This window comes from Heptranchias perlo, chromosome 41, assembly GCF_035084215.1.
Source record: "Heptranchias perlo isolate sHepPer1 chromosome 41, sHepPer1.hap1, whole genome shotgun sequence".
Lineage (NCBI taxonomy): Eukaryota > Metazoa > Chordata > Chondrichthyes > Hexanchiformes > Hexanchidae > Heptranchias > Heptranchias perlo.
Genome location: NC_090365.1, coordinates 2939866 through 2966334, shown reverse-complemented (window position 1 = coordinate 2966334; position 26469 = coordinate 2939866). Strand labels below are relative to the sequence as shown.

Here is a 26469-nt window from a genome sequence, read left to right as displayed (position 1 = left end):
TCATTTGACGCGAGACCCTTATAGTGTGGAGAGAGAACACTTTCAGTCGAGCAGTCCTGGGCTGGAGTTGGACCTCAGGTCCCCCGAGTTGAAAGGTCAGCGTCTGACACAGCATTGGCGAATTGGTCACGGCGCTGGGGTCCCCGAGTGACGTCCAGACCTCCACCTGATGGGAATCCCCCAGTGGACTGGATTGAGCACAGAAGACACGGCAAATTCCTGTGTCACTGCGAATATCATTTTAATAATCGTACAAAGCATTAAAACATTTTGAAAACAATTAGACGACGACAACACTTTCTGGCCACTCACTGTGGATCCAAATCGAATCTGGATGTGAAGAGAGTCTCCCATGCCGGATAAAATCTAAACCCAATTGCAGTTCGATTATATTCAGCTTTAAAAAAAAAGGCACTTGGAACAGTTCATCGTTTGTGCTACCAGTCTCCTGCTCGCCCCCCGAATCAGACCGAAAGCCCCTCCCCCGAGGAAAGGGGGGGGCGTTGTACCCCAACCGGGCCCCCTTTATCCCGGCTCGATCAATGACTGACAGGGGGGGCGGCCCTCCCCGTCGCTTCGGAGCTGTGGCCGAGTTCAGAGGACGCCCGTTCTCCCCGGCTGCACCGCCACGGCCGGTCGGCGTTAGCGGATTTCGACGGTGCAGTAAATCAACGGGATCGATTCCTCGGGGGGGGTCGGGAACCACGGTGACGGAGCGTGGATCGGGGGAGGGGGAGCAGAGACAATATTTAATACATCACTGGGTCACCTCAAATACTGCCGGAGAAAAAAAAAAGCAGCAGATCCTCAATATCGCCTGGCTGAGGAACATAGGAAGGAGCAATACTTTCCCTTGCGGGGTCCGCCTGGAGCCCGCGGAGGGTCTCGATACCGACACTCTGCACAGACGCCAGTGTGAACGTGGGTCGGCTACCGCAGCACTTGTCAGGATGCACAGGGGAGCAGACGACAGTCGGGAGAAAGAGAAACAGCTGATTTAAAGTCTCGTTCCCCCGCCCCCCCACCTCTCGGCCCTTGGTTTGACCAATCTCCAACAGCAGGGGGTCCTGGCTGTACTCCAACAGTTCAAGCTCTAGTCCCGGGTGCTCCGTGGCCAGGCGTCCCACCGCTGTCTAATCTGGCCGCTGGAGGCCGCACACGGAACGCGTCTGTCGCTCCTACACCTGACGCTGGGGTCTGACTCGCGGAAACAACTGGAAAAAAAAACAATCATGAACGTGTAAACAAAAACATCCATTAGAAAGAACTCGCATTTCTCCAGCGCCTTTCACCACCTCAGGACGTCCCAAAGCCCTTTACAGCCAATGAAATACTTTTTTTTTGAAGTGTAATCGCTGTTGTAATGTAGGAAACCAGACAGCCAACTTGCGCACAGCAAGATCCCACAAACAGCAATGTGATAAATGACCAAATCATCTGTTTTGTTTAAAGTGATGTTGGTTGAGGGATAAATATTGGCCCAGGACACCGGGGAGAACTCCCCCTGGTCTTCTTCGAAATAGTGGCATATCCACCTGAGAGGGCAGACGGGGCCTCGGTTTAACGTCTCATCCGAAAGACGGCACCTCCGACAGTGCGGCGCTCCCTCAGTACTGGCACTGGGAGTGTCAGCCTGGATTATGGGGCTCAGGTCTCTTGGAGTGGGGACTTGAACCCACGACCTTCTGACTCAGAGGCAAGAGCGCTACGGACTGAGCCCCGGCCGACACCTTAAGTGTCAGGTTACGAGCCTCACAGACCAGCACGGCCCAGGTTCCACCTCCCGCCTCCTGATCTGCGCTGAGTGAGTTGATATCCTGGGATAGGGCTCCCACTCCTCACGGCTCTATAGTGATCCCTGCTGGAAGGTGCGCAGGGGCGCGGTGATGTCAGAAGAGGACAGGAATCGTCTCGACCTGCGATGCCCCACCCAGTCGAATAGCCGACTGAATATCACCATCACACCTGAACGGTACAGGAGCCGTGGAACCGGGAGGGTGGCAAGAGGGAGAGAAAAACAAAGAGCGTAACCAAACACTTACTCCGAGGAAGTTGTAAGGTACGTAGCCCTCTCGGCCGTACAGCGAGGCCCACCACCAGCTGGACTCCTCCTTGTCCCCGCGCCGCAGGATAGTTATTGTTTCGCCCTCCCGGAAGGTCAGTTCATCGCTGTTCTCCGCCTCGTAATCCCACAGCGCATAAACGACAGCGTTATTCATCATCCCCGCCTGCTGCTCGGCACCTGAGAGGGCAAAAGGAAGAGAGATACTGAGAGGGTGACCCGAGAGGTCCAATAGGAGAGTGGGAATGAGCGAGAGCGAGAGATAGGGGAGGGAGAAAGAGAAAGAAAGCGGAGGGAGAAAAGACAAAGCGGAGAGAAAGCACGAGTGGCGAAGGGTGTGACGGAAGAGGGAGCAGACCCACATGAACGGAGAAAAGGAGAGTACACACGAGAGAGAAAACGTGTCCACAAGAGGAGAGGAGAAAAAGAGGGGAGGCAGGCAATAGAGAGAGAGCGGGGAGAGGTGGAGTTTGAAAGGAGAGAGAGCATGCACAAGGGAGGGAGAGAGAGAGAGAGACAGGAGAGAGAGCGCGAGCGCGAGAGAGAGAGCGAGAGAGAGCGCGAGAGCGAGAGAGAGAGCGAGAGAGAGAGAGAGAGCGAGAGAGAGAGAGAGAGCGAGAGAGAGAGAGAGAGCGAGCGAGAGAGAGAGAGCGAGAGAGAGAGCGCGAGAGAGAGAGCGCGAGAGAGAGAGCGCGAGAGAGAGAGCGCGAGAGAGAGAGCGCGAGAGAGAGAGCGCGAGAGAGAGAGCGCGAGAGAGAGAGCGCGAGAGAGAGAGCGCGAGAGAGAGAGCGCGAGAGAGAGAGCGCGAGAGAGAGAGCGCGAGAGAGAGAGCGCGAGAGAGAGAGCGCGAGAGAGAGAGCGCGAGAGAGAGAGCGCGAGAGAGAGAGCGCGAGAGAGAGAGCGCGAGAGAGAGAGCGCGAGAGAGAGAGAGCGAGAGAGAGAGAGCGCGAGAGAGAGAGAGCGCGAGAGAGAGAGAGCGCGAGAGAGAGAAAGCGAGAGAGAGAGAGAGCGAGAGAGAGAGAGAGCGAGAGAGAGAGAGAGCGAGAGAGAGCGAGAGAGCCCGCGCGAACAGGACGATCATAGCAGAGAAGAGAAAGGAAGTGCAAAAGGGGTGGAACAGAAGACAGGAGAAAGTGGAGAAAGAGCAGACACGAGAGGAGACAGCGACAAACAGGACTGAAAGAGGGAGGGAGAGAAAACTGAGAAAAAAAATCTAGAAAGTGAAAGGCGGGGGTTTAAGAAAAAGGAGAGAAAGCTCCTGAAGGTGCGGGTCGGGTGCGCGTACTTACTGAACAGAAAGCGGGCGCATTCCTCGTAACCGTCCAAGTAACTGTCACACTTCTCCGCAGCTGTGGCACCGTCGCTCAGGGTCATAGAGAAGATGGCGGCTCCTTTCCTCACCAGGAAGGTGCAGATCTGCAAGTCGTTACAGGACGCAGCGCAGTGCAGAGGGGTCCTAAACATATCGCAACAGCAGTCAGGTTAAACCGCCCATAGCACCCGATCTCCGGGCCACGAGTCCGCTTTTAAATCATGAGCTGCGTTTCCCCAAGCGGTTTCTCCCCACCTCCACCCCCCACCAATCCCTGACTGGTCATTCATCGTGTGCGAGCCTGAACAGCGAGCGTTGGTGGGCCATTCGACCACGGGAGGCATCACACCGTCTGACACGCGCGCGCGCTCGCGCTTTCCAGTTGGGACCAGTGGGTGATGATCAGGAGCAGGAACCCCGGCCCCTCTCCCCTTCCCAGGAATGCCGAGAGCTGTCGCAGTCCCCTAGGAGAACAACTAACTCGCTAACAGGCAGAAGGCTCATTTTCAAACCTGGGGCCTTCTGCACGCCTCCAATTCTGGCCACTTGCGCATCCCCGATTTCCTTCGCTCCACCATTGGCGGCCGTGCCCGGGCCCTAAGCTCTGGAATTCCCTCCCTAAACCTCTCCGCCTCTCTCTCCTCCTTTAAGACGCTCCTTAAAACCCACCTCTTTAACCAAGCTTTTGGTTGCCTGTCCTAATATCTCCTTATGTGGCTCGGTGTCAAATTTTGTTTGATAATCGCTCCTGTGGAGCGCCTTGGGACGTTTTACTACGTTAAAGGCGCTATATAAATGCAAGTTGTTGTTGTTCCTGGTCTGTACCGCGCCAGGGAATGAATTCACCCGTCGGGGGGTGGGGGGCGCAGTTGGCACGGCACGGAAACCATTTTGAAAACTAACCATCCGTGGCTGTCGGGCGCATTGACCTTGACTCCGAAGTTGACGAGGAACTCGACGACGTTGTAATGGCCGCCACAAACCGCGTTGTGGAGTCCGGTGATGCCCTCGTCGTTCGACTGGCTCGGGTCGTTCATCTGGAAAGAGACAAGGAGCGTAAATCAGCGGGTCACCGGGCGAGAGGGACTCCAATCCACCCGGTCAGTCTCCGCCCAAACCCGCTGAAGGGGTCAGACCCTCCCGGACACCAGGTCCGGCCAAGAGGGAGTCGGGACAAGGGGCACTCCTCAATCCAGCCAGCAGGGGGCAGTTGTAGCTCACATAGGGGACCCTCTAGTGGAAGGAGGATCTAATTACACGTCCGTTACATAGAATGATACAGCACAGGAAGAGGCCATTTGGCCCATCGTGCCTGTGCCGGCTCTTTGAAAGAGCTATCCGATTAGTCCCACTCCCCCTGCTCTACCCCATAGCCCTGCACATCTCTCCCCTTCAAATAATTATCCAATTCCCTTTTGAAAGTTATTACTGAATCTGCTTCAGGCAGCTCGCTGTGTAAAAAAAACTCTCATCTCCCCCTCTGGTTCTTTTGCCAATTACTTTAAATCCGTGTCCTCTGATTACCGACCCTCCTGCCACTGGAAACAGGGTAAATAAGGAGAAACTATCAAAACCCCTCATAATTTTGAACACCTCTATTAAATCTCCGGAGGGAGGTATACAGTGGTGTCTCCCCCAGGGGTCGGTGTTGGGACCACTGCTCTTTTTGATATATATTAATGACCTGGATTTCGGTGTACAGGGCACAGTTTCAATGTTGGCAGATGACACGAAACATGGAAATGTAGTGAAGAGGGCGGAGGATGGCAACAGAGTCCAGGAGGGCATAGTCAGACATCCAGGACATCAGTACTGGTAAATGTGTAGAGGCAGAGATGGCACGAATATCTGATGATAATAACAGAGGGTGGGGGAATGTGTGGAAGGGATGGTTCAAGGGGGGACAGTGAACCTGGACAGTGTGGCCCAGTGTCTCCAGATGTGTGGGAACTTTGCAGCTCCGGTGACCCTGCCGGGGCATTCAAGAGAACTGCAGTTAGAGAGAAACTTCCTCCAACTGCTGCAGTTACCCCGAGCGCCTGATGGGGTCATTATGGAGCCATGAAACCCAGAGCTCAGCGGTCGAGAGATTTTACCTAAATAATCACTAGTTCCATCCTTTTAAAAAAATATTTCCAATTTAGAAAATGGTCAGAGTCGCGCACACTTCAACAGCTGGCTGCTGTGCCGACGTCCATAGCCAGTGGCAGATGCAAGACCTGTTGTCCTGTCTCCACATATAGAATCACACAGCACAGGAGGCGGCCATTCTGCCCATCGTGCCTGTGCCGGCTCTTTGAAAGAGCTATCCAATTAGTCCCACTCCCCCCTGCTCTTTCCCCATAGCCCTGAAAATATTTCCTTTTCAAGTATTTATCCAATACTCTTTTGAAAGTTACTGTTGCTTCGTGCTATTACAGTTTCTCCTTATTTACTCTATCAAAACCCTTCATAATTTTGAGCACCTCCATTAAAACTCCCCTTAACCTTCTGTTCTAAGGAGAACAATCCTAGATTGTCCAGTCTCTCCACATAGCTGAACTCCCTCATCCCTGGTACCATTCTAGTAAATCTCCTACGCGCCCTCTCCAAGGCCTTGACATCCTTCCTAAAGTGCGGTGCCCAGAATTAGACACAAAGCTCCAGCTGAGGCCTAACCAGTGATTCATAAAGATTTCATATAACTTCCTTGCTTTTGTACTCCATGCCTCTATTTACAAAGCCAAGGGTTTTGTATGCTTTTTTAAAAAAAAACAGCCGTATCAATTTGTCCTGCCACCTTCAAAGACTTGTGATGTACACCCCCAGGTCTCTGTTCCTGCACCCCGTTGACTTGTCCCAGTACCAACCCTTTTTGCACCATCATCCCTTTTGTCATTTAATCACTCCTGCCCCCCACCCTATCGGACCTTCCCTTTTGGTCTTTCCTCCCCCCTCTATTCCCCCCGGCTTTGCACCTGTTTATAAACTGTTCAATCTCTAACTTCTTCCCATTCTGAAACGTTAACTCAGTTTCTCTCCCCACAGACGCTGCCTGACTTTGTTGAGTATTTCTCAGCCTTTTCTGTTTATTACGGAATGGATTTTATTCTCTGCGTATTCACTCGCCGTGTCCTTGTGATGATGAGAGAGCAGATGGTGACCAGTGCCTCGGGAGGGGTGGGGGGAGGGAATGAGGGGGCTTGACAGGGTAGATGCTGAGAGGCTGTTTCCCCTGGCGGGAGAATCTAGAACTGGGGGCATAGTCTCAGGATAAGGGATTGGTCATTTAAGACTGAGGTAAGGTGGAATTTCTTCACTCAGAGGCTTGTGAATCTTTGGAATTCTCTACCCCAGAGGGCTGTGGATGCTGAGCCGTTGAGAATATTCAAGGCTGAGATCGATAGATTTTTGGACTCTAGAGGAATCAAGGGATATGGGGATCGGGCGGGAAAGTGGAGTTGAGATTGAAGATCAGCCATGATCTGATTGAATGGTGGAGCAGGCTCGAGGGGCCGAATGGCCTACTCCTACTCCTGCTCCTATTTCTTATGTTCTTATGGAATGACACTGGACAAAAGGGGAGACAAAACCCGCAGATGGCAGAACAACTGGGCCTTACCTCGTACACCACCCGCTCCACCACATCCAGCTCACCGAGTAACGCTGCGTCCAGGAGAACCACCAACGGGTCCAATCGGGCCCGCGTCTTCCTGCATATCCTCACCGAATCGTCTCGCTTCAGGATCGAACGCTTCAACTGGAAGAGGGCCGGAAAGAAGGTCATGTGAGCACAGATTCCGGAGCCTGCAGTGGATCACTGCGTAGTTGGCACGCATGGGGTTAAACACAGAGTAAAGCTCCCTCTACACTGTCCCATCAAACACTCCCAGGGCAGGTACAGCACGGGTTAGATACAGAGTAAAGCTCCCTCTACACTGTCCCATCAAACACTCCCAGGGCAGGTACAGGGTTAGATACAGAGTAAAGCTCCCTCTACACTGTCCCATCAAACACTCCCAGGGCAGGTACAGCACGGGTTAGATACAGAGTAAAGCTCCCTCTACACTGTCCCATCAAACACTCCCAGGGCAGGTACAGGGTTAGATACAGAGTAAAGCTCCCTCTACACTGTCCCATCAAACACTCCCAGGGCAGGTACAGCATGGGTTAGATACAGAGTAAAGCTCCCTCTACACTGTCCCATCAAACACTTCCAGGGCAGGTACAGCACGGGTTAGATACAGAGTAAAGCTCCCTCTACACTGTCCCATCAAACACTCCCAGGGCAGGTACAGCACGGGTTAGATACAGAGTAAAGCTCCCTCTACACTGTCCCATCAAACACTCCCAGGGCAGGTACAGCACGGGTTAGATACAGAGTAAAGCTCCCTCTACACTGTCCCATCAAACACTCCCAGGGCAGGTACAGGGTTAGATACAGAGTAAAGCTCCCTCTACACTGTCCCATCAAACACTCCCAGGGCAGGTACAGCACGGGTTAGATACAGAGTAAAGCTCCCTGCCCTGACAAAGTGCCTCAGTCCCAACCTCAGAACATCGTCCCCTCCTGTGCCAATGTGACATTTTTGATCTGTTGGCCTCCCCGAGTTTGCCATCCTCGTTGCCGAATCAGGGGCCCACTGGGAGCCGGGCTCGGCAAACCCATTTCACATGAAATTGTGGCAGTCAGCAGACAGAGGAGATGCACCCAGCCAGTCCTCATTCTCAAGGAGGGGGGGTGGGGGGCAGTTGCCCACGAGGTAGGGCTGACCCATATTCTACGGGCAGAGTGCGTGACTGAGTCTGTACTTACGGCTGACGTAGGTGGGCTGGTCGGAGATTCCACGCAGGGGGGCAGAGGAAGTGGGCCGAGGTCTGGGTCGGAGGGCTGGCCCTCGGCCTGCTCTTGCTGCTTCTTCGGGGTGCCCACGCTGAAGAGTTTGGTCAGCTGCTGGTACATGCGGGTGTGCCTCTGCATGGGGATCAGCTGGGTGGCCGGCTGGTCAATGGAGGTCCGCCTCTTGAGGGCCCGTGGGATGGCTGCTCTGATCCTCAGCAGCTCCTCCATGTCCTGGACGGTCTCTGTGCCCGGCAGAGAGACGGGCTGGAGGCGGGTGGGGCTGAGGGGCCGCGGGACGCTCTCGGGGCTCTCCACGTCCGCGGAATTGACAGGGCGCAAGATGTTCACGATCTCCGGCTCCACCTCGCCCGGGGGGACCGGCACAAACATGGCGTCCGGGAGTACCGGCGAGGATTCGGGCGCCCATCTGCCGACTGCGACATTAAAAAAAAAACACCGCACGGTTTAATCCTCAAACCGTCCAAGCGGTCAGCAGCCAAATCGGCACCACAACGGAGCTCTGAACCCAATCCCCAATCAGCGTCCATTTTACCGGCGCTAACTCGCACCAAGTCCCGTTCACCCATCACCCCGTGCTCGCTGACCTACATCGGCTCCCGGACCGACAACACCTCACTCCAAAAATTCTCATCCTTGTGTGTAAATCCCTCCGTGGCCCTCGCCCCCTCCCTATCTCTGGAACCCCCTCCAGCCCCACAACCCTCCGAGATCTCCGCGCTCCTCCAATTCCGGCCTCTTGCCCATCCCCCACTTCCTTCGCTCCGCCATTGGCGGCCGTGCCTTCAGCTCCCTGGGCCCTAAGGAATTCCTTCCCTAAACCCCTCTCTCCTCCTTTAAGATGTTCCTTAAAACCTACCTCTTTGACCAAGCTTATGGTCATCTGTCCTAATGTCTCATATGGCTCGGTGTTAAACTTCGTCTGATAATCGCTCCTGTGAAGCGCCTTGGGACGTTTTACTGCGTTAAAGGCGCTATATAAATGCAAACTGTAGCTGCTGGAGGCTGGTGTCCTGACCAACAACTAATATTACTAAAAACACATTATCAGATCGCTGTTTGTGGGATCTTGCTGTGCGCAAATTGGCTGCCTTGCCTACATTACAACAATGACTACACTTCAAAAAAAATACTTAATTGGCCGTAAAGCGCTTTGGGACGCCCTGAGGTCATGAGAGGCGCTGTTTAAATGCAAATCCCTTCCTATAAAATAAACAATTCTCTTCCTTCTTTCTTTTCTACAGCTCCGTAAACAACGGATCTCAAACACACACAAAACACGGAGCCTCACCGTCCGGTGGCTGCCGGAGCTGCGGGTATGTCCGGGCGGTAGGGACAGCAGAGTGTCCGGGCAGCAGCCTGGCTCGGCTGTTCACCATCGTAGGCCTGATCAGCACCGACAGGGGCAGAACGTTCCTGCGCTCCTTGATGGGAGAGGTTCGTGGAGGCCCTCCGATCCGGGCCTGTCCCGGAGAGGGGAGATTGGCCCATCCCCAGGGCGTTTGTGCGGAGCCGAGGATAAAGGGCCACTTTTGCTTCGGGGGTGTGGCGCTATGTCTCCAGGCGGGCAGGTTGGTGCCCTTGGGGAGGGTCCCGTAGATCTGAATCGAATCGTAGGCCTTGCTTCGCCCTCCTGCGGCCTACGAAGAGAGAGAGAGAGAGAGAGAGACAGAACAAAATTAATTCACAGCGACTTGCAACCACCTCCTCATCCATCACAGCCTTTCTCATCTCCCTCTCTGTGCTACAATGGTCACTTCTCCTCTGACCTTACCTCACACAACCTTAGTGGTGTCCTGCACTTTAGGCTTTGCTGCTATGTTTGAATTTACAGCACAGAAACAGGCCATTCGGCCCAACTGGTCCATGCCGGTGTTTATGCTCCACACGAGCCTCCTCCCTCCCTACTTCATCTCACACTATCAGCATATCCTTCTATTCCTTTCTCCCTCGTGTGTTTATCCAGCTTCCCCTTAAATCCATCTACACTATTCGCCTCAACTACTCCATGTGGTAGCAAGTTCCACATTCTCACCACTCTCTGGGCAAAGAAGTTTCTCCTAAATTCCCTATTGGATTTATTAGTGACTATCTTATATTTATGATCCTTGGTTTTAGACTCCCCCACAAGCGAGGGTCGGTAACCAGAGGACACAGATTTAAGGTAATTGGCAAAAGAGCCAGAGGGGGAGATGAGGAGAATTTTTTTTACGCAGCGAGTTGTTATGATCTGGAATGCGCTGCCTGAAAGGGCGGTGGAAGCAGATTCAATAATAACTTTCAAAAGGGGGATTGGATAAATACTTGAAAATGGAAAAAAATTTGCAGGGCTACGGGAGGCCTGGGACTAATTGGGATAGCTCTTTCAAAGAGCCAGCACAGGCACGACGGGCCGAACGGCCTCCTTCTGTGCTGTATGATTCTATCCGTACGCAAGTTGAAAGCTGCCTGGCTCCAGCCTCTGAGCGTGAACTTCAGTCCCAGCTAAAAGCCGGAGGGTTTTTGAGCATCTGACTCAGTGCTCCATCCCAGGGCGTGAATCTCTGTCGCACTGTTCTCATGTGTGATAAAAATTTGACAAGTGCGTTAATACAAGAAATGAATACCTGCGATTAGAAAAGTAGACAGGGCGGTCTCCATCGCACCCAACCCCCAAGTGTTGGAGATGAGGTGTTACTGAAAAGGCGTTGATATAATTGCAGGAGTCAACACTTTGGTATAAGGCGTAGCACACATGCGGTGCATAAATAACTCGCACTGTGATAATTACACATTATGTATCTATCTCATCTCAATTGTAAGGGTATCAAGGGATATGGAGCAAAGGCAGGGAAATGGAGTTGAGCTACAGATCAGCCATCGAATGGCGGAACAGGCCCGAGGGGCTGACTGATCCAATCACCCAACCACACATCCCTGCAACAGTCGGTGTCTTTCTGTGCCCGTCAGTACCTTTAGACCGAGGCTCACCTTGTTTGGCGAGACCGCTAAATCGAGGTCAGTTTGTCTCCAGCTGCCTCCCTGCTTGGCCGTATTCCAGTTCAGTTCTCGCTCTGTAGCAAAAGACAGACACAAACACAATTAGTTTTACCCTCCCTCAGCCGCCGACAGTCAAAGACCCTTAACCAGCAGGACTGAGGTGGGGGGGTCCAGATATCAAGCGCCCCTCGGCAGCTTGTATTCAGAGGCCAAGGGCTTCTGTTTCCGAGTCCCTTCAGTAGTTTGGGGGTGGGGGCAGGGGTGGGAGTCAAGAGACCCTCAAGCAAGACCAGGGCCTTGTCTTTAAGCTTCCCTGACTTCCAGAGGCCAGTGAATTTTGGCCAGTGACAGTCTTTGCTGCGTGAAGAGCCATGCTGTAACAGAGATGTCAACAGACATAAACACCCACACTGAGTACTTTCCTCGTTTGTTTCCGCCAACTGGACCCAGTTTCAACCTGCCTCTTTGCAGCCTCTCCAAAGGGAATTGGATGAATACTTTAAAAGGAAAAAAAAATGCAGGGCTATGGGGAAAGAGCAGGGAGAGTGGGACTAATTGGTAGCTCGTGCAAAGAGCCGGCACAGGCACGATGGGCCGAATAGCCTCATTCAGTGCTGTATGATTCGAATTTTTCAAATCCGCGTTAAAGACAACGAGCAAATTGCTGCCCAGTTACAATACGCACTGTTTTCGTAGCTCTGTGTCTGTGAAGCCTTCTTCTCGTACGCTATATCCAAATCGGCCTCTGCCCAGACTCTAGGTGCTTTCTTCTTCAAAGAGTCACCTGTGAGAAAAGAAGGAATATTTTTAACCCACAATCATTCCACTGCCGAGGATTTGCGTCAGTGGGAATGCACGTACGCGACACAGACTGCAATTCTGTACAGTTACACAGCGAGTAACCCTTACCCTGAATAGTAACTCTGTACAGTTACACAGCGAGTAACCCTTACCCAGAATAGTAACTCTGTACAGTTACACAGCGAGTAACCCTTACCCAGAATAGTAACTCTGTACAGTTACACAGCGAGTAACCCTTACCCTGAATAGTAACTCTGCACAGTTACACAGCGAGTAACCCTTACCCTGAATAGTAACTCTGCACAGTTACACAGCGAGTAACCCTTACCCTGAATAGTAACTCTGCACAGTTACACAGCGAGTAACCCTTACCCTGAATAGTAACTCTGTACAGTTACACAGCGAGTAACCCTTGCCCAGAATAGTAACTCTGCACAGTTACACAGCGAGTAACCCTTACCCTGAATAGTAACTCTGTACAGTTACACAGCGAGTAACCCTTGCCCAGATTAGTAACTTTGTACAGTTACACAGCGAGTAACCCTTACCCTGAATAGTAACTTTGTACAGTTACACAGCGAGTAACCCTTACCCTGAATAGTAACTCTGTACAGTTACACAGCGAGTAACCCTTATCCTGAATAATTAGTAACTATGCCCGAGTTCAGAGATCGAATGATTCAACTTAAGACTGGATTGGAACCTGCAACTTTCCCGATCTGTACGACTCAGAACCACACAGCCATTGGTCGGAGGGAGGGAGGAGGAGGAAAAGAGGGGAGAACTACACAGTTTGAGCTCCTCCATATTACAGTCAAGGTAACACATTACAAATCTTCACCTGTATTGACGCTGAACGCTCCGGGCTCCAGTGTAATGTTAGTCTTCAGCCTTCCTCCCTGCGAACTCCCCTCCAGTTCTGGAGACCGCCTGTCGCGCTCGGGAACGCTGATCGCAGTAGAGCCGAGTGGTTGAATATTCTCACGCGGACTGACTGCGGAAAACCGATCAGGTGGATAGCAGGGACCGGAGTAGGGCGATGGGCTCTGACGGAACAAGCCTATCTGATGGTCCATGGTGTTACTGGGAGAGGAGAGGTGCTCGTGCTGAGGCACGCGGCTAAACCCTGCTCGGGGAGAGGGCGCTCGCTCCAACTGGCCGTGTTGCTCCTGCGGTGAACAAAGCAAAGGGGCAGAATTTATCCGACGGGGAGGGGGGGATTGTTCTGACTTGATGTGCTGCTCCTGCGGTGAATAAAGCAATGGTGGCGTTATCAGGTCAAAACTGTAGGGAGAGGAAGCACGATCGGAGGGATAGGTTGGGAACAATGGCGTGTATGTTTGTGAAGGCTGCGGGGAGGGGCTCTGAGCCACAGTAATGGCGGGCAGTAGCTTGTTGTATTTACTCTGCGATTCCGACTTGCTGGAGTCGTACGTGTTGGAGGTTGTTGGAGAGGCCACCGGACAATCTTTTAGATAGGTCTGAAATTTAAAAAGAAAATACCAGAACTTGAAAGAGGAGAATTCTGACGACAGGTCATCGACCTGAAACGTTAACTCTTGTTTCTCTCTCCGCGGATGCTGCCTGACCCGCTGAGTGCTTTCTAGCCTTTTCAGGTTTCCCAGCGTCCGCAGTATTTTCCGTTTGTTAAACAGATTTGCTCCTGGTGACCCAGCAACCAGAGCCCGAGTAGCACTGAACTTATTTCGCTCTCGCTGGGTTATGGTAAAACACGTGGAACCCACTCTCCGGTACATCACTTGTGATTCCGTTCTATCGACGATATTAAAAGTCCTGGTCAGGCATGATCAGAGTCCCTTAGTTCAATTACAAAGAGTTTACAGCACAGAAACAGGCCATTCGGCCCAACTGGTCTATGCTGGTGTTTACGCTCCACGCGAGCTTCCTCCCTCCCTACTTCATCTCACCCTATCAGCGTATCAGTTGGGTCATCTTGTATAAGAACACATCGGAGAATTGTCTTATCTGACTTAATACGGAATATCGCTGCTGTATTCTGTCCTACAGCCCAGGGCAGAACTTCTCTCCCTGAAGTCTCCTGTCTTTTAACCTTCCAGCAGTACTTTGTTCACTGATTGCCTTTTTAATGTCTGTATATATTTTTTTTAAAGTCTCTCTCTCTCACTCTGCCAGAAAGCCTGTCCCTCTTTCCTACATTACAACAGCGACTATACTTCAAAAGTACTTCATTGTGCTTTGGGACGTCCTGAGGTTGTGAAAGGCACTGTATAAATGCAAGTCTTTCTTTCTTTCACCCTCCCCCCGCCCCGCCTCACAGAGAGATCACCGGAATTTCCAAAACAATAGTGAAAACCCAGCTAAGCTAATAAATCTCTTGTTTCACCCACAGGCTAAACCACAAGTCCCATTTAGCATAATGACCACCTTTGTTCAGGTGCCTCTTTTGTTAAGCAGGCAAGGGTACAATTGCTTTTAAAAACACCAGTCTTAAAAGCAACTCTTTTCCCAAATGCTTTCGTTAGAAAAATGGCACGACGAACACCAAGTGTGTTACAGGGTATCACGTCCCTGTCCTAATAAAACTTCTGATGTGGAGATGCCGGTGATGGACTGGGGTTGACAATTGTAAACAATTTTACAACACCAAGTTATAGTCCAGCAATTTTATTTTAAATTCACAAGCTTTCGGAGGCTTCCTCCTTCCTCAGGTAAATGAGGAAGGAGAAAACTTCAGCATTCTCTGAATTACCGTGAGCAGTGCCACGGGAGTTCAGTTACCTACACAGGTAGAGAATTTTCCAGCACAGAAGCAGCCCATTTGGCCCATCGTGCCTGTGCTGGCTCTCTGAAAGAGCTACCCACTTGTTCCCATTGCCCTGCCTTTTCCACTTCATGTACTTATCACTTTCTCGTTTAAACGCTATTCTGGATTCTGCTTCCACCTTTCTGCCATTCCATATCCCAACAACCCGCTGTGTAACAAAAAGTCTCCTAAATTCTCCCTTAGTTTGTTCGGTGATGACCTTAAATTTTATGCCCTCTAGTTGCCGACACACAGAGCAGTGCAAGTAGATTTTTGCCTGACTTACCTTATCAGAACCCTTCATAATTTTGAATGCCGCCACCATGTCCCCTCTTAGTTCCAATGAAAAGAGCCCCCAGTTTCTTCACAACTAAAGCCTCTTGTGCCTGTTATCGTCACATGCACACAGCATCACGGCCAATTTTGCTAAACTTTTATGCAACGCTGGTTAGGCCTCAGCTGGAGCATTTTATCCAATTCTGGACACCGCACTTCAGGAAGGATGTCAAAGCCTTAGAGAGGGGAGATTTACTAGAACGGTCCCAGGGATGAGGGACTTCAGTTATGTGGAGAGACTGGAGAAGCTGGGATTGTTCTCCTGAGAACAGAGGGAGTTAAGGGGAGATTTAATCGAGGTGTTCAAAATCATGAACGGTTTTTTGACAGAGTAAATAAGGAGAAACTGTTTCCAGTGGCAGAAGGGTTGGTAACCAGAGGACACAGATTTCATGTGATCCGCAAAAGAGCCAGAGGCGACATGAGGAAACATTTTTTTTTTTACACAGCGAGTTGTTCTGATCTGGAATGCGCTGCCTGAAAGGGCGGTGGAATCAGATTCAATAATAACTTTCAAAAGGGAATTGGATAAATACTTGAAGGGAAAACATTTACAGGGCTATGGGGAAAGAGCAGGGGAATATTGGATAGCTCTTTCAAAGAGCCGGCACAGGCACGATGGGCCGAATGGCCTCCTCCTGTGTTACACCTGCTATGATTGGGTTCAAGCCCCGCTCCATTGATTTGAACACATAATCCAGGCCGACACTCCAGTGCAGTACTGAGGGAGTGCTGCACCATCGGAGGTGCCATCTTTCGGATGAGACGTGAAACCGAGGCCCCGTCTGCCCTCTCAGGTGGACGTGAAAAGATCCCACGGCCACTATTTCGAAGAAGAGCAGGGGAGTTCTCCCCGGTGTCCTGGGCCAACATTTATCCCTCAACCAACATCACTAAAAGAATAGTTCACCCGGTCAATGACCTCACCGCTGCTTGTGGGATCTTGCTGTGCGCAAATTGGCTGCCACATTTCCCCACGTTAAAGCAGTGACTACACTGTTGGTTTGGGATGTCCTGAGGCTATTTCAATGCAAGTCTGTCTGCCTTTTTCTTTTATTGCCCCTCCCTCCTCTCCTGGTGCCCAAATATTCCGCGCTCCCCCCGCCCACCGCCTTGGGTACCTTGGCTTCGTGCTGTGGGATGTCAGCAGTTGCAGGGCTGCCCTGGGTGGACCACATCGACTGCAGCTCCTGCGATAATCTGTCCAGTTTAAACGTCGCTTCATTAAGCTTCATCTGCTCGGAATCAGCCAAGTGGCCCGTGTAACATTCTTCATGTGTTAAAAAAAAAAACCAGAATCACAAACAAAGGGAGAGACGTCAGTGAATTAGACACGAGAGAGTGGAGTGTACAGGGGCAGTTTCCTTATTAAAGGGCGAAAGTCTCGTATTATTGGGGATGTCACATTCAAAGAGGATAAATATAGGAACAGGAGGAGGCCATTCAGCCCCTTGAGCCTATTCCGCTGTTCAATTAGATCATGGCTGATCTGTATCTTAATTCCATTTACCCGTCTTGGTTCTGTAACCCTTAATACCTTTGCCTGACAAAAATCTACCAATCTCGGTTTTGAAATTTTCAATTCAGCCTCAACAGCTTTTTTTGGGGGAGAGAGTTCCAGATTTCCACTCCCCTTTGTGTGAAGAAATGCTTCCTGACATCACCCCTGAACGGCCTAGCTCCAATTTTAAGGTTATGCCCCCTTGTTCTGGACTCCCCCCCACCAGAGGAAATAGTTTCTCTCCATCTACCCTATCAATTCCTTTAATCATCTTAAACACCTCGATTAGATCACCCCTTAATCTTCTATACTCAAGGGAATAAAAGCCTAGTCTTTGCAGCCTGTCCTTGTAATTTAACCCCTTTAGCCCCAGGATCATTCTGGTGAATCTGCGCTGCCCCCCCTCCCAGGCCAATATATCCTTCCTGAGGTGCGGTGCCCAGAACTGAACGCAGTACTCTATAGGGATGAGAATGGGATAGCGCAATACCGATGGCGGATTGGGGCAGCCCAAGAACATTCCCCACCACGTATCGCGGGCTTGTTCGTGCAAACGCGATTCGCCCGCTATACACAATGACTGGTGTAATGGTGTAGCTCTTTGACAGCTCTCTACTGTATATCCCTATTGAAGAAACCAAAGACATTCTCCAATGCAACTAGCTTCAGTGAAATGACAAACCCAAATGCATATGTAACACTAATGAGGGATTAGAAGGGCTTAAGTAGGCAAAAGAATAACGTAGAATGTACAGCACAAGAACAGGCCATTTGGTCCAACTAGGTTATGCTCCTCACGAGTCTCCTCCCCCCCCCTCTTCATCTAAACCGATCAGCATAACCTTCTCTTCCTTTCTCCCTCATGCGGTTATCTGGGTAATCGGACCTTAAAGGGGGCAGAGATTCAAAAAGGAAATAGATTTTTACAAAGCTAATGCGATGGGGCGTGGTTTCAGTCACCATTTTTGATCGAGGCACCCCACTGTGTCAGCGATAGGGCCGTGCAGGTTTGGAGATGGACTTACCCAACACTGGGGGGCACACACTGCCCAAGCGCTGTTCTTCCGTCATCCTCGTGCAAGTGCGCGGCGTGCCTCTCGTGCAAGTGCGCGGCGTGCCTCTCGTGCAAGTGCGCGGCGTGCCTCTCGTGCAAGTGCGCGGCGTGCCTCTCGTGCACAGCTGTTCCAGTAACACGGAGATTCTAAAGAGAAAACAGGAAACACATGAACTCACTACAGGCTACAGTACGGCTGAGCCAGGCCCACCTAACAGGCCCGTTGACAGGACAGACCATCCCGGTGCTGAACGCGTCAGCCGCAGATCGGTGGGCAGCACTCTCGCCTCGGAGTCAGGAGGTTGTGGGTTCAAATCCCGCTCCAGAAACTTGAGCACGTAATCCAGGCTGATACTCCTGGTACAGTGCCGAGGGAGTGCTGCACTGTCGGAGATGCCGTCTTTCGGATGAGACGTTAAACCGAGGCCCCGTCTGCCCTCTCAGATGGGTGCAAAAGATCCTCCCGGCCACTATTTTGAAGACGAGCAGGGGAGTTCTCCCCGGTTATCCCTCAACCAACATCATTAAATAAAAACAGATTATCTGGTCATTTATCTCATTGCTGTTTGTGGGATCTTGCTGTGCGCAAATCGGCTGCCGCGTTTCCCTACATTACAACAGTGACTACACTTCAAAAGTAAAGCGTTTTGGGTCTTGAAAGGCTCTTTATCAACGCAAGTCTTTCTTTCTTTGAAAGTGTTTGTAACAGGACAATTTTCCTTGGTCTAAATGTGCGCTGATGAGAGATCTCAGGCAGAGTCAGAGATTCCCCACCACAGTCAAAGAAAATAATATAAAGTGTAAAGAAAATAACCATCGAAAAACGGCGACAATATACAATTCATGGTTTCAGAGAGTAAACTGGGACAAGAACCGTCCCCCCAAAAAAAAATTAATCCACCATTCCTGTCGGTGACAGCCTTTAAATCAGTAATTAGACACTTGTTGAAACCTGGTCTCACCAAAATCAGACAAGGAATCTGAAACTACTTACAACATGAATGGTCTTGTTTAACAGACAGCTGTGGGGGGTGGAGGGAGGAATTGGTATTCAGCAACGCTCGATCAAAGCTTCAATACGTCCCGCGCGTGGACCACACTGTTAGGACCTGGAGTCGGAGGTCTGACTCGCTCTGCAATGCTGAGGCACAGACTGCACTGAGGCAGCACAGCTGGTACGGAGACTTGTATAATCGCACTGGTCGGATCCACACACCCACGTCAGCCAGTGTTTCTGGATGGAGAGGCCACTCCCAACCGGTCTCTCTGGTTGGTGTCATGCACAGGAAGGGTGCAGCCACTTTACCTGCTGATTCAGATTTCCAGAGTACCAAGTCAAGCAACGTAAGCTGAGCTCTGCGTGGCACCATCATTGGCCTCATGGCACTAGGCTATGGCAGAAGGGGGAGGATAGGGAGAGAAAACAAAGTGAGCCCAGATTCCCGACACCTGATCACTGTCTAATGACCCCCCCCCCCTGCTGGAGAGTGCCTGTGTGAACGCAGGATGAGGATAGGATCGGGCTCAGCCGCGATGCCCTCTACAGTCGAACATCTTGCCAACATATTAAGAATGGCCGCTTGGGGGGAGAGAAGGTGGTGCTCCTGGGAAGTGTATCCCAGCGACAGTCAGCACCTTAAGAGTAAGAAAGCAACAAAAAAAAAAATCTCCCAACATATCAGAGGTCTTTGTCTGGGATAGTCTCTTAGGTGCAACAAGATTGGGAAAGCACCATCTCTCCAATCCCATCCAAGGGAGATTTGCCAGTGGATCAAATTTCTTCCCATTTACTCTCACCATATCATATCCCAAAAGATTTGCTCCCATTTTATAGAATCCAATGGATCAAACTCCCACCATCTAGAACTTCAATGGGCCAAGCCCCTTCCTACTCACTCCCATTATATAGAATCCCAATGGAACATGCCTTGTCTCATCGTATAGAACCCCAATAAATCAAATGCCTTCCCATTCACTCCGATTATTTAGAATCTCAATAAGCCAAACTCCTTCCCATTGTATAGAATTCCAATGGACTGAACCCCTTCCCATTTACTGTCTGTACAAAATCCCAAGGGACCAAACGCCTTCCCATTGAATAAAATCCAAATAGGTCAAACTCGTTCCCATACAGAATCCCAATGGAGCAAACATCTCGGTTTGCATGTGAGGTAGGCAGAGAACAGCTGCACGGGATGTGAAGGGGTGCTTCAACAATCTTGTATGGTTGAGAGATTTACACATGGTTTAAAGAGGTAGCGGCATCGGAACTCCCGAGTTCTACCTCTCTCCTCCTTTAAAAAGACGCTCCTTAAAACCTACCTTTTTGACCAAGCTTTTGGTCAGCTGCCCTAATATCTCATGTGGCTCGATGCCAAATTTTGTTCAATAACTCTGCGGTGAAGCGCCTTGGGATATTTTACTACGTTAAAGGCGCTATATAAATGCAAGTTGCTGTTGTTGTAAATTCCAGCTGACCACGTCCTCTTCCCCCACCAGCCTGCACTATGGTGCAATTTTAAGAAAACGCAAATTAATTTATTACCATCTGTATAGTTTACAAGGCTCCCAGCACAGCACAGTACAGTATCATGTTCAATGTTCAGATAATCTTATCCCCAATCTCCCTACAAGTCTGTTTACAACTGACTCTTAAGGCAGGCGCTCTGAAGATTTGAACAAACTCCGAGCTGCCCGAGGAGATGGCTCCATCCCTTTGTCTTTCCCTCCATCCACCCCCCTGTTAAAATCTGGGTCAGGGCGGGGTCCCATTGTAAGGTAAAACCAGACTCTGAACACATTGTAGCTTCTCTCATAATACTGTGTTTATATAATCTGACAGAAATGTTAACAAACCTGTTTATCAAACAAGTGTCTCCAGTCTTGGTATATACAGATTATAAGATGACAGCCACAGTACTATCAGGTCAATATTCTCCACTTGCCTAGATAGCTGCAGCTGCAACAACACTCAAGAAGCTCGACACCATCCAGGACAAAGCAGCTCCACTCCCCACCGTAAACACCCACTCCCTCCACCACCAGCGCACTGTGGCTGCAGTGTGTACTATCTACAAGATGCACTGCAGCAACTTGCCAAGGCTTCTTTGACAGCACCTCCCAAACCTGTGACCTCCACCACCTAGAAGGACAAGTGCAGCAGGCACATGGGAACAAAACCACCTGCACGTTCCCCTAGTCACACACCATCCCGACTTGGAAATATATCGGCCGTTCCTTCATCGTCGCTGGGTCAAAATCCTGGAACTCCCTTCCTAACAGCACTGTGGGAGAACCTTCACCACACGGACTGCAGCGGTTCAAGAGGATGGCTCACCACCACCTTCTCAAGGGCAATTAGGGATGGGCAATAAATGCCGGCGATGTCCATTTCCTGAGAATTAATTAAAAAAAGCTCTCTCTTACACCTCTCCCTACTTTAACAGTACAACAATGCCTGTCGATCTTGCAACAGTGACGACACTGCAAAAAAGTACCCCACTGAGTGTAAAGCGCTTTGCGACGTCCTGAGGTCATGAAAGGCGCTATAGAAATACAAGTCTTTCTTTCTCTGAACTTTCCTCACTTATCCCTATTGAGCACCATATACACTGTCCTACAAACCCTTCTCCGTGCATCCCCACTGTGATGAACACAAGCCTCATCCCACCATCTCCTACTCTATGATATATTCTTTCCTAAGACTCTAACTCGTGGGGATGATAATCCAATGGTGCGTGCAGAGGAGCAGGTCCCACAACCCCCACCCACCCAATGAAGCCCCAGTGCAAAGGGGGCTGGCTGGGAGCAAAACTTGTATCCAAGGCTTGGTAGGGACCCGGAAGTTAGGAGGCCACCCCATAAAGCAACTGGAGACGTTGAGTACGTCCTCACTGCAGACGTCACACGCTGTTACACATGCAAAAAACAATCTTTTAAGAAAAGTGATAAAGAAAACCAAAAAGCTGGAGCCTGAAATTTACAAGGAGTTACAACAGCGCCCTGATTGGCTACAATAGAAGAAAAAAGAACTTGCATTTCTACAGCGCCTTTCACCACCTCAGGACGTCCCAAAGCGCTTTACAGCCAATTAAGTACTTTTGAAGTGTGGTCACTGTTGTAATGTAGGAAACACGGCAGCCAATTTGCGCACAGCAAGATCCCACAAACAGCAATGTGATAATGACCGGATAATCTGTTTTTTTTCAAAAGAGATATTGGTTGAGGGATAAACATTGGCCCAGGACACCGGGGAGAACTCCCCTGCTCTTCTTCGTGGGATCGTTTATGTCCACCTGAGAGGGCAGACGGGACTTCAGTTTAACGGCATCTCCGACAGTGCAGCACTCCCTCAGTACTTAATAATGTCCTAGTTAAGGATCCCCTTGGAACGAGCGACCACAACATGGTTGAATTCCATATCCAATTAGAGGGTGAGAAGGTTGATTCTCAAACAAGCGTACTGAGCTTGAATAAAGGAGACTATGATGGTATGAGAGCGGAATTGATTAAAGTGGACTGGGAAAATAGATTAAAGGGTAAGACGGTACATGAGCAGTGGTGTTCATTTAGGGAGTTATTTTACAACTTTCAAAATAAATATATTCCACTGAGGAAAAAAGGGTGTAAAAGAAATGACAGCCATCCGTGGCTAAGTAAAGAAATCAAGGATAGTATCCGACTAAAAACAAGGACATATAAGGTAGCCAAACTTAGTGGGAGGATAGAAGATTGGGAATTCTTCAAAAGACAGCAAAAAGTAACTAAAGGATTGATTAAGAAAGGGAAGTTAGATTATGAAAAGAAATTAGCAAAAAATATAAAAACAGATAGCAAGAGTTTCTATAGTTATATAAAAAGAAAAAGGGTGGCTAAGGCAAACATAGGTCCCTTAGAGGATGAGACCGGGAAATTAATGGTGGGAAACATGGAGATGGCAAAAATGCTGAACAAATATTTTGTTTCAGTCTTTACAGTAGAGGACACTAAGAATATCCCAACACTGGACAAACAGGGGACTCTCGGGGGGGAGGAGCTAAATACGATTAAAATCACTCAGGAGATGGTACTCAGTAAAATAATGGGACTCAAGGCGGATAAATCCCCTGGACCTGATGGCTTCCATCCTAGGGTCTTGAGGGAAGTGGCAGTAGGGATTGTGGATGCTTTGGTGATAGTTTTCCAAAATTCCCTGGACTCAGGAGAGGTCCCGGCAGATTGGAAAACTGCTAATGTAACACCGTTATTTAAAAAGGGTAGTAGGCAGAAGGCTGGAAATTATAGGCCAGTTAGCTTAACATCTGTGGTGGGTAAAATTTTGGAGTCTATTATTAAGGAGACAGTAACGGAACATTTAGATAAGCATAATTTAATAGGACAAAGTCAGCATGGCTTTATGAAGGGGAAGTCATGTCTGACAAATTTGCTTGAGTTCTTCGAGGATATAACGTATAGGGTGAATAAAGGGGAACCAGTGGACATAGTGTATTTAGACTTCCAGAAGGCATTCGACAAGGTGCCACATAAAAGATTATTACTTAAGATAAAAAATCACGGGATTGGGGGTAATATTCTGGCATGGGTGGAGGATTGGTTATCGAACAGGAAGCAGAGAGTTGGGATAAATGGTTCATTTTCGGACTGGCAACCAGTAACCAGTGGTGTTCCACAGGGGTCGGTGCTGGGTCCCCAACTCTTTACAATCTATATTAACGATTTGGAGGAGGGGACCGAGTGCAACATATCAAAATTTGCAGATGATACAAAGATGGGAGGGAAAGTAGAGAGTGAGGAGGACATAAAAAACCTGCAAGGGGATATAGACAGGCTGGGTGAGTGGGCGGAGATTTGGCAGATGCAATATAATATTGGAAAATGTGAGGTTATGCACTTTGGCAGGAAAAATCAGAGAGCAAGTTATTTTCTTAATGGCGAGATACTGGAAAGTACTGCAGTACAAAGGGATCTGGGGGTCCTAGTGCAAGAAAATCAAAAAGTTGGTATGCAGGTGCAGCAGGTGATCAAGAAAGCCAACGGAATGTTGGCTTTTATTGCTAGGGGGATAGAATATAAAAACAAGGAGGTATTGCTGCAGTTATATAAGGTATTGGTGAGACCGCACCTGGAATACTGCATACAGTTTTGGTCTCCATACTTAAGAAAAGACATACTTGCTCTCGAGGCAGTACAAAGAAGGTTCACTCGGTTAATCCCGGGGATGAGGGGGCGGACATATGAGGAGAGGTTGAGTAGATTGGGACTCTACTCATTGGAGTTCAGAAGAATGAGAGGCGATCTTATTGAAACATATAAGATTGTGAAGGGTCTTGATCGGGTGGATGCAGTAAGGATGTTCCCAAAGATGGGTGAAACTAGAACTAGGGGGCATAATCTTAGAATAAGGGGCTGCTCTTTCAAAACTGAGATGAGGAGAAACTTCTTCACTCAGAGGGTGGTAGGTCTGTGGAATTTGCTGCCCCAGGAAGCTGTGGAAGCTACATCATTAGATAAATTTAAAACAGAAATAGACAGTTTCCTAGAAGTAAAGGGAATTAGGGGTTATGGGGAGCGGGCAGGAAATTGGACATGAAGCTGAGTTCGGATCGGTCAATGCCCTGTGGGTGGCGGAGAGGGCCCAGGGGCTGTGTGGCCGGGTCCTGCTCCGACTTCTTGTGTTCTTTAGATTTGTGGTTGGGATCAGATCAGCCATGATCTTATTGAATGGCGGAGCAGGCTCGAGGGGCCGATTGGCCTACTCCTGCTCCAATTTCTTATGTTCTTATGTTCTTACTGCACTGGGAGTGTCAGCCTAGATTTTGTGCTGAAGTCTCTGGAGTGGGGCTTGAACCCATGACCTTCTGACTCAGAGGCGAGTGCGCTAACCACCGCTGACACAGCAGCTTATAAGCAGCTACCAGTTAGAGCAACAAGCTTCAAGACACAGGCCAGCTAAACATCACAGCCATGCTCCAGATCCGAGAGAACATGTGAGCAATGCCACGGGCGCTCAGCCAATTCCCCTTCACCCACGCACAGCGCAGAGTGCGGACACATCTGCGAGGCATCAGGTTTACGAGAGGCGAACTCACTGACAGGTAGTTCAAACGTTAAAAGCTGTTCTACTTTAATTCCCACGATACAAGCAATTACAAAGCTTGTAATCCTGGAAGAATAGGGAGAGCACGTAATAGGAAAAACAATTAGTCCAAGAGCTGAAGGCACCGGGGTTAGAAAAAGATCTAACCACAATCATCAAGGTTAGAGAGATTACGTACACAAAGCTCATGGATCTAGCTCGCAACCTGGAAAACAGTGTCTCAAAGCAGAAGCTGGGCACAGCTTGATATTTCCCCTCCTGTATTAATAGGTAGACAATGTTCCTACAAAGTCTTTGTCAGCTGTGACTTTAGTCTTCCATCAGAATAAAGGTGGGACGATCTCCCTTATACTTTTTTTCAGGAACCCGAGGTGAACGGCCAAACCCAACAAGGTCGCAAAGAATTAAAAGATGAGATGAGGTAAATGACAAGGCGGAGATTGGATAAAAACAAAGTTCAGGCTTTAAAACCCCGAGGACGACAGGAGGAAAGACAGATTGAGGGAAGTAACGAGCACCACAGTGTTAAGGGAAAGAAGACACCGCACAGTGCATTGGTCTCGATATCAGTAGAGAGGAGGAAGAGCGAGTGGAACAGCATATTTGGAGTTTAGATACATCAAGGGAGGAATATTCAGAGCCGCAATGACCACAGTATTGAGAAACATGGGAAGATAAGAAAGGCTGGAATGTCAGCCTAGACTTTGTGCTCAAGTCTCTGGAGTGGGACTTGAACCTGACTGAGTTACAGCTACATCTACCTAGCCCCCCATCCCAGGCGCTGGAAAGCTCTTCGCCATCAACATTCTGGGCCTCTGTGTCTCCTCTGATCTCAAACGGAACAGCCTCCAAGAAGCTCTGCTGCATAGCGTGTCAAGCACCTCTTTCCGCCCGAGGGGAGACACGGCCTTGGTTCCACATCTCATTCGAATGATAATACAGCAACCCCTCAGCACTGAAACATCAGCCTGAGTACAAACTCAAGTTGCACTCTCAATCATTCCATAGAAAAACACAGACACACAAGTAAAGCCGGTCATTTGACAATCCTGCAGGTGTGTGTACCTTTTTCTGGTGACGCCCACAGTTTTACCTGTGATTTTTGCATTGAACGACTCCAAAGGTGTATTTTTTTCTTAAATCATCGGGTATTATACCCCCAGGGTTAAAACTGCCCGAGATCCTCGCCCTTCCCTTTACACACCTCCCTCGCCCTCCCTCCTTTACACACCTCCCTCCTTTACACACCTCCCTCGCCCTCCCTCCTTTACACACCTCCCTCGCCCTCCCTCCTTTACACACCTCCCTCCTTTACACAACTGCCTCGCCCTCCCTCCTTTACACACCTGCCACAACCCAGGAGACTGCTGTCCTGACCAGCATCTCACTCAGCCACGCTTTCTCGCAGGAGCCTTTCATCAGACAAAGCAACTCTGGCTGGTTTTCTCCTCACCATTCCAGAGTTGCTCAGACTGACTGTAGTCAGACTTCACTGGAATTAGCTAACTCAGCACCAACTATCAGGAAAGACTGAACAGGCTGGGGTTCTTTTCTCTAGAAAGTAGAAGGCGGAGGGGGTGACCTGACAGAGGTCTCTAAGATTATGAAGGGGTTCGATAGGACAGACGTAGAGAAAATGTTTCCACTTGTCGGAGAGTCCAAAACTATGGGCCCTAAATAGAAGATAATGACTAATAAATCCA

At 49.7% G+C, this 26469-nt stretch overlaps 1 protein-coding gene across 3 annotated transcripts in view; it reads right to left on the bottom strand.

Annotated features, from left to right (window-relative positions):
• Nucleotides 1-224: 224 nt before the first annotated feature.
• The window catches only part of ppp1r13l (protein phosphatase 1, regulatory subunit 13 like), a 40687-nt gene continuing 14442 nt past the window's right edge, over nt 225-26469 (bottom strand). For 2 of the 3 annotated variants that reach the window (XM_067974892.1, XM_067974891.1), the window contains exons 2-13: nt 17642-17817; nt 16237-16385; nt 12836-13475; nt 11879-11977; nt 11185-11267; nt 9506-9854; nt 8170-8630; nt 6976-7113; nt 4278-4411; nt 3352-3518; nt 2043-2242; nt 225-1214 (exon numbers count right to left, since the gene is read on the bottom strand). In XM_067974892.1, coding sequence (XP_067830993.1) covers nt 1179-1214; nt 2043-2242; nt 3352-3518; nt 4278-4411; nt 6976-7113; nt 8170-8630; nt 9506-9854; nt 11185-11267; nt 11879-11977; nt 12836-13475; nt 16237-16385; nt 17642-17687 — 2502 coding nt within the window. In that variant the 5' untranslated portion in view covers nt 17688-17817 and the 3' untranslated portion in view covers nt 225-1178. Of the gene's footprint in view, nt 1215-2042; nt 2243-3351; nt 3519-4277; nt 4412-6975; nt 7114-8169; nt 8631-9505; nt 9855-11184; nt 11268-11878; nt 11978-12835; nt 13476-16236; nt 16386-17641; nt 17818-18664; nt 19471-26469 lie in introns of those variants that run through there. The other variant, XM_067974890.1, reaches the window with a different exon arrangement.